General features: G+C 39.8%; 1 protein-coding gene across 2 annotated transcripts; it reads right to left on the bottom strand.

Moving 5' to 3' along the window:
- Positions 1–10: 10 nt before the first annotated feature.
- Positions 11–17,473, bottom strand: g6fl (g6f-like). 2 transcript variants are annotated; one of them, XM_042489350.1, is made up of 11 exons: positions 17,346–17,473; positions 15,083–15,412; positions 13,020–13,286; positions 12,658–12,693; positions 11,978–12,313; positions 6,209–6,475; positions 2,283–2,408; positions 2,009–2,082; positions 1,729–1,755; positions 1,344–1,390; positions 11–1,033 (listed from the first exon to the last, which is right to left on the bottom strand). In XM_042489350.1, the coding sequence occupies exons 1-11, from the start codon at positions 17,416–17,418 to the stop codon at positions 1,027–1,029; spliced, it is 1,590 nt and encodes a 529-aa protein (XP_042345284.1). In that variant the 5' UTR covers positions 17,419–17,473; the 3' UTR covers positions 11–1,026. The 2 variants fall into 2 exon arrangements, with proteins under 2 accessions (XP_042345284.1, XP_042345285.1); XM_042489351.1 differs by lacking the exon at positions 11,978–12,313.

Raw genomic sequence — 17,473 nt, 5'->3', positions numbered from 1 at the left:
TGAGACAAGCAACATTACAAATATGTTTATTTAGAAACATTACATTTACACACAAACAGTGCTGTAATGTAACGAAGCAATAATACTTTGTTGCAGTAGTAAAGTATTTTGTATATTATCTGTACTTGAGGTTTTATATATCTGTCGACTATATTTCTTTTATAAAAAATTGTACTTTAACTCCACTGCATTTACCCTAAAGCATTGTAGTTACTTAATACAATAGGGAAGGAAGGAAAGAAGGGAGGAAAGGATGCGGAGAATATAAACAAATGAAAGAATGAGAGAAAAGAAAAAAAAATGTTCTAGAAATCCTTGAGTTGTAAAAAAAAAAAGACCTTGTTTTTTTAAGTGTAATGTGTGCTCCATTTTTGAGGTGGTGTATGGTACAAAGGAATTTCACAATTCCCCAAATTCTCAGCACTTGCTTTTTAAAAACAGCATTTACTTGTATTTTTTACTTTCAATACTTCATTTAATATCATAAAAGTAATTTTGTCATGGTTAAGTACAGTAAATATCAGACACTTCAACACTTTTGGTTAAGTATTATTCTAATAAGTGACCTCAAACTGTACAAATGTCACTTCCTGGTAATATATCTGTTCTTTAAATCAAGTATGGTTTTTGTGTACATCATCTAAACTACAGACATACATCTATAGACGTAAAATACAACTTAGCACAGCACAGTAGCAAATGCAAGAAAATATTTCCTATTTATTTACACACATTTGAGACAAATTTTCAAACCTTATGAAAAAAATATTCCCTCTCCGCCTCTTTGTGCAGACATCAAAGCAAATCAGTAATAAAGTACCTATAAAGAGCAAGAGCATGCAATACAAAAAACATTCAAACAATTGAGTTGCATCTCCCTGAAGCATTGAAGTTTTTCTTCAAATCCCAACTCTGACATTCAGTTGTTACTTTTGTTTATAAAGGCCCTCTGCTGCAGCTGGGAACTGAGCAGATGTGACAGCTGGATGAGGATGAGATGTGGGTAGGTGATCAGCTCTGACACTGTTAGTATCTGAAAACAGAACACAAAGACAAACTCGCACAAAAATCTCTCGTCCCCCAGTCTCTTTTATTCTTCCTTAAACACAAACACAAGACAGCCCACGCAACAACAACAACACACGGGCGAAGGAGCGCTGCCTGTCAGCGCATGGCGTGATATTATGCCACAGTGTCAGAGTGATGTTCAGGCCAGCGTGATTGGTGAGTGTGAGAGGAGTGTGAGGGGCAGATGAGTGACAGTGCAAACACACATACACACACACACAGACCAGTTAAACATAGAAAAGCACACACAGGTGATGCAAGGGGTTTTTGCTTACCGCTCCAGTTCCTTATAGACATCATCCTCTCCTCTTGGCTTCAAATCCTGGCATAAAGAAGAAAAGGGGGAAGGGAGGAGTGAAGAGACGGATAAACTCATGCTACTGAGGCCAGATTTATGTCCCTCTGTACCCTGTGTAATGAGATTGATTTGTTAATACCACTAATGTAAGGGTGACAGTTGATACGCAATGGGTTTATCTGAGGGAAGGCTGACAGATTGGGGGAGAGGACTGCGAGTGTGAGGGAAGACATATCTGCTGACAGCTTCAGGAGGACGCAATAGAGAGAGTGAACATGCATTGGTGGATGTCACAACTCCTCACAAACACACATATGCACCACGCCTGTGTGTGCGCGCAGGGGGACGACACAATAACTCACCATGTAGACTGAGCCCTGGGGGGGTGCCTGTTGGGAAGAGAGCAGAGAAAACAGGTTTAATGAACAACAAGTGACAGAGAGGGACGGAGAGTGGAAATCAGGGAGAAAACAGAATTAGAGGAGAGTGAAGAAAAAAGGAAAAGTGTACAATAGGGACAAGATAGAACAGGGGAGGGTGAGAGAAACAAAAATAGTCAAACACCAGAGAGGAGGGGGGGAGAAGAGGTTGGAAATTCATCAGAGGATGTTTCAGTTATTGAAAAAAGTCTAAATTCATCACCTGTCTGATATCCTCAGGATTCTCGTAGATGTTCTCCGCTTCACCCGAGTGGACAGACAGAGACTGCTCAATACCTGAGTACAGAGCGATAGTTACCAACACAGTCTCACACACACAAATGCACAGGGAGGGGGGGGGGGGGGGGCAGATTCATTACAACAACCCCAGAGGATGTCACGGCCCACATCACTCAGTGACAGCCAGCAGGGGCCAAAGATGGACAGAACACGGAAAGCTGTCAAAAAAAACAAAAAAAAAATGCCGGAAGACTCACCGCGATCAGAAATGTGTTTCTGTCTCCATAGCAACACACAGACAGCCGCAGCAACCAGGGGCACCAGGAGTAATAAAGCAGAGAGAGAAGGGAGCAGGGAGGGGGTGGTCACACTGTCGATCTCGACTAAAGGAAGAAAAAAAGTGTGAGAGAGAGAGAGAAATAGCATGAGTGTTTCCAAGAACAGTGATAATATATAACTTGCAGAGCTATGTCTGGCTGAATGACACAAAGGGAAGTTATTGCTGTTTGTTCTCTGCTTTGCTTTTTGGTTCAAGTCAAGAGGGGGCAACCTTTTCTTTATACTCACAGCTATGGATTCAAAGACACGTTGAGATTTTCTAAAACATGTTGCGTGCATTTGCATCACGCTGCTGTCAATCACAGACAATGGGTGCAGAGGAAGAGGGTGAAGAAAGCCAGGCTCTGTCATACAGAGTGAATAGTCTGTACGACAGCTGAGTAGACATCGATCTGACAGACCCTCAGTCTGGACAGTAAATGCTGTCAATTTGAAACGTAGATGAGAAAAAGCACCAGTATCAAAGGGACCAGATGCTGTTGGATCATGACGCTACAAAAAAGCTCAGCAAATGGCTCTTTCATACAGAGTAGTCTGTATGAAACTCCAGACTTTTTGTAAATCCAATCAATTCCCTATTTCATATCTTAATATATGTTCTGTATACAGTGTAAGGAATGTGAGGAGAGGCTTTTCCATGCATGCACACGCTCTTGACATCTGATCTCGGCAACAAACTGCCTCCAGGCGAACTGACAATAAATATCAGTCTTTCAGCTAAACCCTCTCAATGCAGTAAACAGGTGGATAGAAAGCGTAGGCATGATTATCACAAACATTGCATAAGCAAACCATTTGCTCACTGTAGTCAAACTCTGTTGGAAGAGCTCACGTGCACTATCAAACTTGTCGGGTTTGCTTGCATAATGAGGATGACATCAGCCTTGCAAAAACAGAGCCACGGGGCGACACAAGGAGCAGGAGGGAGGTACTCATTTTCAGAGAGACTGCTGTAATTTAGTGTACCTGAACAAGTGTCGTGTCGCTGCCTGCTCACTGCTCACGGAGCACAAAGCCGTCACATCTGTCAGACGTCTTTTGATTACATAGAGAAGGCTAATAAATAAACTAGAATTACTGCCTTGTGGTTGTATGCCTCTGCGGACCAGTCAAGTTGCATTGTTTACATCCATGTCTGGCAGCATCCATGTTTGTGTGTGAAGCAGCTTCACACACATCTTTCCCCCTCAGCAGCACAGAAAGTCTATACAATCAGCTGTGTTCACCCAAAATTACTGTCACCAGTTCATTATCTGACCAAATGTCTCCCCTTCTGCCTCTGAGTTATGTTGCTGAATCATGTCCAGCAACAGTGTTTGTTGTAATTACCGTATGAATTCTTGAGTTAGGGCCAAAAATATGTTTTGTGAGGTCCTTGACCTTTGACCTTTATCCACCAGATTAAATCAGTTTATTCTTGAGCCCAAATTTGCACCAAAGTTGAGACAATACCCTAAAAGTGTTCTTGAGATATTGCGTTAATGAAAATATAAAGGACAGTGTCACAGTGACTTTTGACCACCAAAAACTCATTGGTTCATTGTTGGGACCAAGTGAATGTTAGCGCCACTTTTGAAGAAATTCCTTCCAGGTGTTCTTGAGATATCACCTTGCTAATCCTTGCCCTCACCTTGACCGTGACCACCAAAATCTATTCAGTTCAATGTTGACTTCCAAGTGAATGTTTGTGCCAAATTTGAAACAATTATCTTAAGGTATTCTTAAAATGTTGCGTTCACAAGAATGCGACAGATGAGGCCACAGTGACCTTGAGCTTTGACCTATGACCACCAAAATCCAATCAGTTTATCACTGAGTATAAGTGCATGTTTGTGCCAAATTTGAAAAAAAAATCCTCAAGGCATTCATGAGATATTTTGTTCACACGAATGGGATGGTCATAGGGAAAACCCAATATCATGCTTGGCTATCAGTGGCGCAGAAATAAAAAAATGTGCTCCAGAGCTACCAAAACAAACTAGTTGTGAATAATTCAAACAGTGTCTTCACAGTGTGCAGTATGAGGTTAACTGATGGACAGAAACCTGGCAAGTCCACTTACACACCTCATCAGATTTTGTTTGTTAAAGGCTTCACCTTACAGCTCTGGTGTCACCGCTTTAAGCTGGCTTCAAAATGATCAATCATGACGCGCTGTGTGAGGTGTAATTGATTGGTGAATATGTGTCGAGGTTGCTAATGGAATACTGTGGTGAGTGCTGACCCCAAGACTGACCTGCACTGCTCTCCGTGCCAGCTCTAACGCATGAATTATGGTAATTGAGTGCAGCGAAGTGATGCATAAATGCTTCCAGTTTCTGACACCCCTTCTTTCTCTCTGTTTTTGTCACTCTCTCCATTTGTCTCTCATCTTTCTTCATCTCACCTTTTCCTTTCCTCTAATGTGGCACTTCCCCCCCACTTCATTTGTTTAATCCAAAACGACGTAAGGGGTGAATAATATCGCTGCGACTGTAAAGGAGTGTGGCTGATAGAAGGCAGACCAAAGCACTGCCTGAATGCTTTGCAAATGATGGGCCAACTCGGGATAGCAAATGATTGCAGAACATCCCTGACATTTGAAGTATTTTATGTGCTGCAGAGCACAATGATTGCTTCCATTTTGCATTCTCTGAACTGTGCTGAAAGGATTTCTATTATTCAGGAATTTTTTTTCCTATAGCTGGCACTATATTTTGAGATTTGGCTTTCAGCACATAATATATCTACAAATTATATATAAGAATATAAGTTGTTGTATTGGTTATTTGGCTGTTTACAGTGAACTAAAAAGTTTTTCCAGCTCATTCTTAGACAAAATCCTACTATTTCTGAGTGCCTCCTTACTAGAACTGTTTATAAGCATTAAACTGTCACTGCTTATTGTCATACTATTCATTATTAACCAAGAATTTTGAGCTATCTTGCATTATTGCAGGGTTTGTGCAACCTGTCACTTTAAAGCTGTGTAAATGTAGGTCATTCAACACTCACATTATTTCAACTTCTCTTTCTGCTCAGTATAAAATTCTTCATGTTCCACTGGACAATTTCACCACCCACTAAATATATATGTTTTTTTTCTGATTCAGCCTCTCCAATCAGGCAAAATCTTGGCGCTGCCTCTTTCCCTCTCCCTATCTTTATCACCTTCTCTCTCTTTCCCCCCATTTCCATCACTCTTATAGCCGTACCATCAGCATGCATCGTGATGAGCTCTGGGCCCCTCAACCCAAGTGATGTATTGGGGTACGGGGAGTGAACTCATCTCTGCTGAGGGATCCATTCAACTGTCACATCCTCCTGTGGTCCCCCACAGCCACCAATACAATAAGCCTGAATAATTTAGTTTTTGCAGGGAGAGATGTCCTAAGGTCCCGTCTTCTTATATTCGCACATCAGCTGGGTGAGTGTGATGAGAAAAACGACAGCCTTTAAGTTTTATGTTTTATAGAAGTTTAACAGCTGTGGTTGATTTCTTTCTGAAAAATGGGCACGTAAATGGGCTGATTTATTCCCGCTGGATATTATCTGCAAATCACAACCTCACAGAAGTCTTGACCTGTGACCTTTTTAACTGCATTAAGGAAGCATAACATATGGTATCTGTCAGGGGCTTTTTTCCTTTCGTAAACCGTGCACTTTCTGGCAGATGAATTGACCTGAGGTTGGCTTGGATTTGCCGTAGAACGCTTCACGGAGCACATACCCGAGAATCTTCCACATTCATGGTTCATTATCTCCACTGAGTTGACAGGAAGTCTGCCAGGACTCCTGTGCAAGTAAAATAGCATAGTGTTGATAGAGAAAATCAGAAAACAGACCAGTCTTTGTTATACCATACCATCTCTCCCATCTTCACAGGGCAGTGTGACAGTTTGTGTTTCAAAGACGGTCTGCCCGTTTGTCAGCCGTAGGGTGCACGTGTAGTTCCCGGCTGTGTCAGAGGTGATGGGTAAGGCCAGAGTGGTGATAATGCTGCCAGGGCCATTGCTTGACAACTGCAGCCGGCGACTCTCATTCTGGTGTTTCCAAGACGCACTTTGGACCTGAGACCGCTCTGAGTACAGGCACTTCAATTCCAGCATTGAGGAGGAATATCTGGTTTTGACTGTGGATGTGATTCAGAGTGGCGGGAGGGAGGGGAGGGGAGTGCAGGAGGATAAGGGAGAGAAAATGTTACAGACGGATGAAACAAATGAAAAGAAATCGAAGGAAGGATGAGTAAGTGAAAAAGACAGGCAGGAGGGGAGAGAGAGGAGCGAGGCAGGGCAAGAAAGTGAGTTAAAGGGTAGTGTGTGAATATAGAAAAGGCCAAGGACAGACAGAGAGTAATTGGGTGAAGGGAGAGTGATATGAAAAACAAAGAACAATTCAGAGAGGGGTCAAAATAATATATATTCATTAAAGTGATTTGCTGCTAATGCATTGGTTGACTGTGACTGATGCTTAGTGTCTCATCAAACTGAAATGAGGATCCATCTAGGTGTAATCAAGCTCCGCAGACCCCCCCCTCTCTCACACACACACATAAAAACACACACATTTCAGCCTTGATTAGTGTGATCAGTGTGGGCCACATACAGCCTTGGTGGGAGGGCAGCAGGTATAATCATACATAATGATACTCATAATGAGGTGGGGTAAAAATATATGCGTCACATGATTGCTGTGTGGGTGGATGTGCATGTTTGAGTGTGTGTATGAGGGATGCAGATGTGTGAAGCCGGGTGACAGTGACAGTGACGGATCGGCTGGTCATGTCTGGGCGGCTGTGATGGATGCCAGTGAGACTGTGATTAGTAAAGTCTTCCAAGGCCGCCATGACAGGGCATTATATGTGTGTGTGTGTGTTGGGTTTTTGCGTGTGTGGGTGTAAATGCGTTCTGAAAAGGGTGAAACCTCCCCGCGGCTCGCTCATAAAAATCAACAGGTGTTCTGCTCAATTTTTTTCTCTTTAAATTTATGAATCGAGCAAATGTTCATTTTCATGAGCACTATTGTAAATGTATTCGTTTAATAATGTCACATTTTACTAATAGCTATGGGGAATTTGCTTAAAATTATTGCACAGTGTATGATCTGTGAGGATAAAGCACTGGGAGCTGTCTTGCTTTTCTCTCATTCTGCCGACCCTAGAGGTATACTTTTTGTCATATCTCACAGGTGCTTTATTTTATTATTACTATTTTTCACGACTTTGTCAAGAAATCTGCTCCAAATTACTTCATATCATTGTTTTCTGTCTCTGTTTTAATTAGTACTTTTGAAAAATATCATTGTGTTGGTTTTGGGGGACCACAGTCAAAAGCACCCAATTCCACTTATGCAGTTTTAAGAGGAAACACATAAACATTACTTTGAAACTTCCCAAGTTTATTACTTACATTAAGGCAATTAGTTTTATGAGATGTTATGTTTAACCCTATGAAATCTGGATTGACATCACTTTTCTTGTGCTGCATCTAGATGCCTTCACACCTATTTAAACCTTCAAACTAAGTAGGTTTGGAAATTTATTTTTAAAAAAGCCAGGGAAAAATGTCCACAAAAACTAGATTTATAATTAGCATAATTATATATTAAAATATATTTCACATAATACTTTGCATTTCAAGGCCTTTTTTCAGGTAATTTCGTCTTTTGCTTGTTTTTTTGTTGTTGTTGTTTTAAAGTCATTTCTTCTTAAGCTGCTCATTGCATTCTTCCCATGTTTTTTAAAGAAATCAAGCCAATTTGCTTAGGTTTCAAAGGGTTAAATATGCAAATGAGGCATTATCCAACTAAGTATGTGATGATTTGCATACATGTCCAGAACAGAAATCTAATGGGACATAAACACAACAATGCATATTTTGGATATTTTCCTTGCACTGCTCTGCTAAAAGACACGTTATGGAAGCAAAATAACCCAAAATGTCAAAATCGACCAGTGCGTGAAACAAACATCTTTTCACCTGGGATGGGTGTCTCGCCTTTATAGATTATTTATAGTGGTATTTAATAACTTCATGTTTGCGATGGATCCTAATTTAAAGTACTACACAGTATCGGAGGAGGTTAAGGACTCTCATCAGTCAGTTCAGGTCAGTGATTTTGAGGGAGACAGATGTGAATGCAGCAGACAGATTTCCTCATGTGCTCTGTTTAGGACCCTAAATACTGCTTTTCTCTAAAGTAAGATGATATTCAAGGATACGTTGCATTATTTCATAATATAATATTTTGTTACTGTCAAATTCGATTGATCAATTCTAGGAAAATGTTTACATGAAACATCTACTTAATAAAGGTGTTGCCTTTGTTCTCGAGGCACACGCAGTAAGGTTGAAAGTGTTTGTTCCTCCACTCACATGCCAGTGCACCCTGAGCACAGCATGAACCAAATTGTGTGCTTAATCTGCTTGTAGCGTGTGGAGTTCATTTTACATCACGTACTAATTGGAAAATCTATATTTAAATTACATTATTCAACCTTTTTTTTTTTTGCAGGGTTACAGTATGTACTAATTGGAAGATCTACATTTGAATTACATTATTCGGCGTTTATTTTGACAAAGTGTCATACTGAGACCAAGGACTTGTCGAAAAATGGTATAGTATAGTATAGTATAGCGAAAAACATCAAATTTTGACATCCCTCGAAAAATGGCGGAAAACGATATATTGTAGCTTGTAGAAATGCCTCATAGCATACAATGTTGAAAAAAAGGCCAAAAACGTCATAATGTAGCATGTCAAAATATGTGTATTTACTGTAACTTTCCTAACATATTATTAATCTTTTCTCTTGTTAGATGACATTTATTACATAACTTAACAATGTTTTGAGAAGAAAGAGTTTATAGACCTTTTGCCCATCACACATTTTAAATTGTCACAGAAGGAGAAGCACAGGTGTTACTGATGACACTAACGATGGATTTGTTCTCTTCAAGAGTTCCCGTGTGAGTGGCAGACAGCCAGCATCAACAATACCTGAAATCATAGTAGCTAAATTCAGCCATAATTAATCTGATTATGTACACCTGTGCTTTTTCTTCTGAGACAAGTCAAAAAGTCTTCAATGAAAAGGGCTTTTATTTTGTTATGATAGTTGTTTCTTACAGTAGTTTATTCTTGGAGTCCCTCCAGGCAGTAGTCCTTGTCAGTTAAATGTGTTGGCAGGATGAGCGTTAAGTGCACATTAGCAGAGTAAGTGCTCGTTGGCTACAGGTAAATCTCTGTATTCACTGTGTCGCCCTTTTTGCCACTTATTTATTACTGTTTTGCACTCTGCTCAGATTAACCGTTTTTAAATCTGAACAAATTGGTTTGATTTCTTTCAAAAACATGGGAAGAAGGCAATGAGCAACAAGAGAAAAAATGACCCAAAATAAGCAGGAAATTACAAGAAATTTCCCTGAAAATTAGTAATAAATAAATAAAGAAAGAAATACGAGACTAAAGAATAAAAAAGACCTCTGGAAAAGTCCTTAAAAACGATATTAATTCTGTAACATTACTTTAAACATGTAACTATGATCATTATAAATCTAGTTTTTCCCCTAGCTTTTCAATTTGCAACTTGTGGAACATTTCTTTTCATGTTGCTCATTGCCCTTTTTTCATGTTTTTTTAATTCAAAAGTGTAAAAACTTTTGAAAGTAGCATGAGAAAAGTGAAGTTGCTCCTGGTTTTAAAGGGTTAAATAGTATGTGCATTCAAAACCCTACTTAAGCAAAAGTGAAAAATATTGTCAGTATGTTGCAGGTAAAATAAATGAACCTGTTTTGCAGTAAAATGCATGTTCTGTTACTGCTATAATTTTAATGGACTAGTTTGACAGTCATTCTCATGTTAACAGGAACAAAGTATGGTGCTGGAGCCAGAAGATGAAAAGCTTTGCTTAGCATAAAAACAGGAAGCAGTGGGAAGCAGTTAGCCAGGCACGGTCCGATGTACAAATATCTAAAGCTCATTAGTCAATTATATCTTGTTGTTGAACCAATACACAAACAAAAATGCAAAAAAGGGAGCTGTGTGTTATGTTTAAGGAGTCTTCAATGTTTTCCTTGTCGTCACAGTGTGACGACCAACAGAGAGGCAGTTTCCCACCATCTCTGCAACTTTCAGAAACCTACAATTTTGTGATTAGCCTGCTGTGCGGAGGTGAGAGAGGAGCTAGAGCTTACACCTCTCTCTAGTTTTTTTTTTGTCACTTTTGGCAGTTATTTCTGTCACTTTTCACATGAACAACAGAGTTCAACACTATGAGTGCCTCCCAGAAGAGACTGCCTGATAATGTACCATTCCCATAATTAAACAATATCACTTCTCACCTTGTATATAGCTGGGTTTCCAACCACCTCTTTTGTGCATATTGTTTAATGTATGCATAAAAAACAACACTGGTTGGAAAGTCAAAAAAGTTAAAATCTTTTTCAAAGAAATCTCAAAATAAGACAAAAAAAACTGGTGTATTGATAAAAGGACTAAGTGTAACTAAGTGCAGTTGAAACAGATTCAGCAAATAACTGACTTACTGTCATGACGTCACTGCATGGGCCACTGTTCGTTTCGTTTGAGGTTTGACTCGCGCTCTTTTAATGATCTCAGCCTGTTGCACATTGTTTTTTAGTGGCACTTAACTGGAAAATTAGTCCCTTCTATCTCCATGAACCAGCTCTTATTTTTGTAGAACAGTAATGGGTGGAAAAGACATACATGTGCTATTTTTGTAAATCTTCTGAAAATTTGGTTAAAATTTGCTCTACACATTTGGCTAGAAACTCAACTTTGTGCCTGCTTTGAACAACTGCTGAGAAGTGTCCCGTCACTCTGATGATGCCTCTTTAGCTGAAACACGTCTTTTTTATTTGCACATATTTAATACTGGTGTTCTCTTTGTTTTCTGCTCTGAATAACAATTTCGATTCATCAACTTATTTGTTCTGACAGAACCTGCCTCTTATGCAAAGGTAAGCTAATTACCTCCTGGTCCCAGCTCCATACTTAAAGCACAGACATGAGAGTGGTATCAGTCTGCTCATCTAACTCTTGGCAAGAAAGCAAATTCACTCATTTTCCTAAATGTCAAGCTATTCCTTTAGATAAACTACAGACAAGTAAGAAATTGTAGGAAAAACAGAGTAAGGGTTGAGAGACAAATCAAATGCAGATGCTTCCAACTAGCTCATGATTTGTCACTGAATGATTTGATGAGTGTGATGATGTTGTGAGTTAAGGCCGTTGCAGTCACTAGATCGCAATCCAAATGAATTCCCATGGGGCATTTCATGATCAAAACACAAAATTAGGTCATATATTTTGGAAAAATTATGTTCCATCTCTCTACCAGACTTTAAAAGTTGCTCTGGAAGCTACCGATGCACCTTACTAAGACATTTTATGTTGGTTTTCCCATCAGTTTGTCATTCATCTGTTTATTTACCCCTTTCATCGCCACTGCTTTGCATATGAACGTCCATAAAATATAGTGTCATACTACACAAATACATAAGGTTATTGTAAAAGTGACACCACTCTCATAAATCCATCCCCGCCCCCTGTTTTTTTTTAACCTAATCCACCTCCCTCTTGTCTTTCTCCTCCACCTGACCCTGTTCTGTACCTTTCAGCACGCTGAGTGTGGTCCTGTGGCTGAAGGCGTTGTCGTTTTGGAACACTTCACAAACGTAGAGGCCGCCATCCTTTAAGCCAGGGGTGAGCAGAAAAGAGAAACTCCCGGCCTCTGCATTGTAGGGTGGGCCGGCGAATTTGAGTCTCTTGCCTTGCTCAGTAGAAAAAGTGGAATCCCTCCAGCGGTCGTACTGGTACACAATCCTCATCTCAGTGCCCCTTTTGCTGTCTGGAGGTAGCCAGTACATCTTGACGTAGTCCCCCATGACAACAGGACAGGTCAGAACGAAGAGTTTCTGAGCCTGAGTAGCGGTGGAAACCTCTCTCTCTGCGGGCAAGGAGGGAGGAGGAAAAGACAAGAGAATCCAGAATGATAAAACAGATGAGACAGCGAGGGAGACGGATATAAAGACATAACAGCGCAAGCAGACATATAGACAGGGAATTCAGAATAAAAAGAGAGCGCATGAAGAGTGAGGTGAAGACAGAGAGAGTAAACAGAATAGTAAGAGAGTCGGGAAATGGAGATAGGGGGAAAATTCCTACAACAATAGGGATTAGGTTCTTATATGCTGAGAGCTACTTTCTCAGTTGGTCTTGCATTCTGCTCTGCCTGATTAGCAAGCTGCTGACACAGGACTTTGAGACTGCTTGTGTTACAAAGTCACTCACCATGTGTTATACTGGTGAATGAGGCCACATTGTCAGCTGTGGAGAGAGAGGAAGCAGGGGGAGGTGGGGGAGTGGGGGCAAAAAGCAAATAATGAATAATACATAAATATAGCAACTATAATATTCACAGGAGGACTGGCTGAATTTTAGTGCAGATCTACAGTAGATTTTTGAAGCTCAAAACTGGTCTATAAAAGTAAATACTTTGAAGAACTGTAGCTACAGGATGTTTAAATAAATAATGCTGCTGCTGGAGTTTTGAGCACAGATGCCCACTCATACCATCAACAAAAGCAACAATAAATGCATTCAGTTCCTCAATCCTTTTTTTTGCTTTTCTTTCTCTCTTAAATCAGGCTCACCATCGACAGTCACTTCCACATTGAAGGGGAAAAGAGCGGTGCTGCTGTTACCCCACGGGTGAACCACACAGACATAGGCCCCGTTGTCACTGTTCTGGACCACAGGCAGTTTGGTCACTGTGCCTGTGTTTGGCTTTTTCTCGCTCTTCATGGAAATGCTGCCGGGTGCCGCCCAGGTGATCTTGGTGATGGCGAAGTCAGGATTAACTTTGGCAATCAGTCGCAGGGTGCTTTGCTGAGGAACGGGCGAAGCGGGGATAACAGTGACTGGAGATGAGGGAAGGGTTGAAGAGATAATAGAATTTGTTAGGTCTACTTGAGTAAAAGTTGCAATATCACAATGAAAGCATCCCAAGTAATTGTTCAGCACTTTATTTTTAATTTTTGTAAAAGCAGGTAAGTATCACCAGCAAAATTCACTTAAAGTGGGCCTGTAACAAGTAAAGGTAGCACACATTATGCAGAATAGCCCCTTTGAAGGGATACTTTGTCAATTTTCAACCAGCTTTGTATCATAATGATGTGGGTAGTATGTGTAAATGAACTGTGGTGAACTTCCCCTTCAGTTTACCAGTGGATTTTTGCCGGCTCAAGGGCTGTTGAACTACAGATTGTGCCTCCGTATATGCCTGCGGCCGCGGACACAAAAAGTAAAGCCTCTCTCTCTCTCTCTCTCTCTCTCTCTCTCTCTCTCTCTCTTTTCCTCAAATGTATACCACACTCAAAACTGTAAACTAGGCAGTGCTAATTGCCAGTGGTGCAGTGGTAGTTGATCAGGTCGGTGTGTTACTATGTAGATGGGCAGATTACCAAGGTGAAAGTGGGTATACTCTCTTGTATATATTCCAATGGCTTTTTGGCAGATAGGTGGGTATACTGTAAATGGCCATAAAAAGAGACGTATACCTGCCTATACCCTTCACTACACCACTACCAAAAGCCTAAAATGTATTCAGAAACTTTTTTTAGTGCAGTGTTTGGCTGTAATACGGGAATTTGTTAAAAACAAAAACAAAAAGAAGTGGGCACTGTTTCCTGTATTGTGAAAACTGAGACTGAATATATTGACATCATATAATAAAAATAGGCAGAACTGCACTGTCTATTTCTCACTTAAAATGATCCCAAAAACATATTTTAGCTTAAGGTTTGACTTTAATTCAAGATTATTTGTTACCAGCAGGCTGCCATTTTGCTTCCTTTAGACAAACATCCAAGTTTGCATTATGTCAGCGGGAGTATTTACTGGTGCGGTGTGGTGCAGTGCATTCTGGTAGTTGTAGATTTTCTTAAGCAAAAGCAAATGCCACAGACATTTACCTCTATTTTCTCTGGTCATGTGGCACCAATTTCAAAAGTATTGGCGTTTTTCTTCTGCACAGACTGTTTTATGAGAAGACTATATTTTCAGCTGTGAAATATTTCTTCATTAGTGTTATTTATTGATTTACTTATTTATGTTTAAATTGGATTGTTTACCATGTAAAGAGCGTTTTGTTGCATCTGCCTATGGAAAAGGATCATGTGCTTTAGATGTTAAACATTAATCTGCAGCATGATTGGTATATTTAGCTCACAAATAAAATGTAGTGGAGTAAAAACTGTCTGCAATTTTCCTCTGAAATGTGGTGGAGTTGAGGTGTGAAGTACCATAAAACAAAAATACTGAAGAAAAGCACAAGTACAACCTCAAATAGTACTTAGTGTGCCACTTGAGTAAATGCACCTAGTAACCCCTCAGCACTGCAGGATATATTAATGAAGTGCAGCAAAGGTTATTTCTTGGTTCTAGGTTCTCATTAATTTAGCAATCAAACTAATAATTAGACAGTTATGTAACGTTTCATGAAAGAGTATATCAAGAGGCCTTATTGAGAGATTTAAAAGACTGTTAAAATGGAAACACATATAAAGACATGACTCAGATTTAAGTTTGAGTTTTTAAGTATTTAAATATTAAATATTGGGAGATGTGTGTTACACAAACGAATGATGTATGCGATTGACATAGTCTTATGGAGTACAGGTGGTGTACAATTCTTACCTACAACCTGTTGATTTACCTGTAAGGATGGCTAAGAGGATAATCTTCTCCTTAATTTTCCTCTCTTTTTGCTTTATCAAGCACGAGTAGAGCCCGCTGTCCTCCATTCTGGGAATCAAGAACAGAGAGAAAACTCCCGTCTCTTGAAAGTTGGGGTCAGTCAATTGCATCGATGACTTCGAGGCACCACCGGAGAACTCTCTACTTTCACTGGCTGAGAGAACCAGTTTCCAATCACCCGCACCAAGTGACTTCACCATCCAGTTAATGGCCACGGCACCCCTGACTGTATCAGTGCAGGGCAAGGTGGTAAGCATGCCTTCTCTCGCCACCACAACATCTTCCCACTCTGAAGGAGGCAGGACAAAAAGTCAAGCGTTATAACAGGTGAATCATTCAGGCGAGTCTTTAGGAAGGCCTTGAAATTCTTTTAAGAAAGTGCTGATTCTGTTTTTTGCCCTAAAAGTAAAAGTTCATGTGCTCTCAAGTGTGTCTTAAAGGAACAGTGTAAGATTTAAGGTAATATATAAGCATGTAGCAGTGAAGATTGCAGACTGCCATCGACTGCAACTTCTCCCGCTTAGAATTATCCACAGAGGTCTCTTTCTCTCCAATAATGGACCAGATAATCAAAAATGGTAAAAACACTAAATAAAGCAGTGTCATGTTACAAATAAGTGTTTCTCCTACACCATTTGGCTTGTTGCAGAGAGGCTGTCATCCCAACACCTGCTTATGTGTACTCAGCTTTTTTTTCTCTGAAAAGTTAATGTGGGCTCATCTTTTTTCTGCTCTAGACATTCAGAAGTTTTTTTGTTTTTTTTTTTACCGGGAGCTGAATTATCCGCAGAGGTCTCCTTTTTGCCAAAAAACAAAAACAAACAAAAAAAGGCCCAGTGATTTAAAATAGTAGAAACACAGTTGCACATTAAAAATCTGTATTTTTCCAACACTGTTTGGCTCACTGTGGAGTGGTAACTAACTACAGTGGCTGAGATAAAACATGAATGGCCCTGTCTAGAGCCAGTGTTTGGTTTGTCCGCTCTGATCTTCTGTGGAAACATGACATTGCAACACGGTGGACTCTATGGACGAGGACCCGCTCACTGTGTGGATACAATGGCTCATTCTAAGATAACAAAAACAGGATGATTCTTATTTTCAGCTGATTATACACTAAAGAAAACATAGTGTTATAATATATTTCTGCCACTATATCCCTCTAAATCCTACACACTGGACCTTTAAGACAATACTCACATGCCCACATGTGCACTGAAGAGGTTATTGTGCCCTAAAAGTGTTTCTTCTGTTCACAAAGAGCTCCAAATCCAAAAGCAATTTCAATATAAGTGATTTCTGTGTAAAAAGAAGGCCTTTAAGAGTTCTGCCGAAGATGATATGAGGCCTCAGCGGTCCGAGTCAAATCTAATGGGTATATTCCAAAGTTACAGTCTGTTTCGCACCAAATTTCACCTTTCTGTTTCCCTGGACAGCGTTTCTCTGCTGAGTTGTGGCAGATAGATAGTTAGAAAATGAGAGAACTTTGTAAAAAAAAAAAAAGAAAAAAACTGTAACTTTAGAAGATGACAATTTAATGTGTGCAATGCAGAGCACTAAAGTAACATATTAGCTTTAAATCCATTTAAAATGCATTTTTTACAGAAAAGTTCTGTAGATTTGTGTCTACTATTAAATCATCTAAGGAAAATGATCTCTTTTGTAGCCAGAATGGACAGGGGAGAAAGATTATGTTGATATGTTGTCGGTTTAAAGCCGTGTTGTAATAATTTAAAGTAATTTTAATCCAACATCTTCCAAATGTCTTGTTCCAACGTTATCTTGACATAGAATAACATTTAGTCGTTATTAATGGTGACCAAAACTCAGTGTCTGGAATATGTGATAATGTTAACCTCCACACAACATGCAATTTTAATGCTGTGGTATCATCAACCAGATTTTCAAATCAACCAAAATTTAGCATCTGTCCAACATAAGGGTCCAACTTTTCTCTGAAATCATTTTGACATTTGTTGCCAGCTGAGAATTACAGCGAGCCATAACCTTTTCAGTACATATATGGACGTGTGAGTGTCATTATGGGACAGACTTGAAAAAATGTGAGCCTATTCTCTAAAGGTCAGATTAAAGCCAATAAATATGGAGGAAACAGGTTCATTCATGTTTGCACTCAAAGCTGGGAAATGTAGACTCTCTTCCCAGTCAGATCATTTTAGGAATATATTTCTTTTTTTAAAATCACACAAAGTATTTCATACCTGTATTGCCAGGGTGAGAGGAATATACTGCGAAAGAAGAGACAAGAATAACGGCGAGAAAACCAGACTCCATCACACAATGAAAGAAAAGGAAAAATGCCCTCGCTGCACCAGCTGTCTCTCCAACA

This window comes from Plectropomus leopardus, chromosome 7, assembly GCF_008729295.1.
Source record: "Plectropomus leopardus isolate mb chromosome 7, YSFRI_Pleo_2.0, whole genome shotgun sequence".
Taxonomy (NCBI): domain Eukaryota; kingdom Metazoa; phylum Chordata; class Actinopteri; order Perciformes; family Serranidae; genus Plectropomus; species Plectropomus leopardus.
This window is presented reverse-complemented; position numbering and strand designations above follow the sequence as displayed.

Bases quoted from the DNA above. Each gene is read 5' to 3' on its own strand.
- g6fl (XM_042489350.1), bottom strand. From the start codon at position 17,418: ATGGAGTCTGGTTTTCTCGCCGTTATTCTTGTCTCTTCTTTCGCAGTA. The intron at 12,314-12,657 runs GTGAGTGACTTT...CCTTGCCCGCAG, and splicing joins ATTCACCAGTATAACACATG to AGAGAGAGGTTTCCACCGCT. The intron at 6,476-11,977 runs GTACAGAACAGG...TCACATCCACAG, and splicing joins CACACTCAGCGTGCTGAAAG to TCAAAACCAGATATTCCTCC.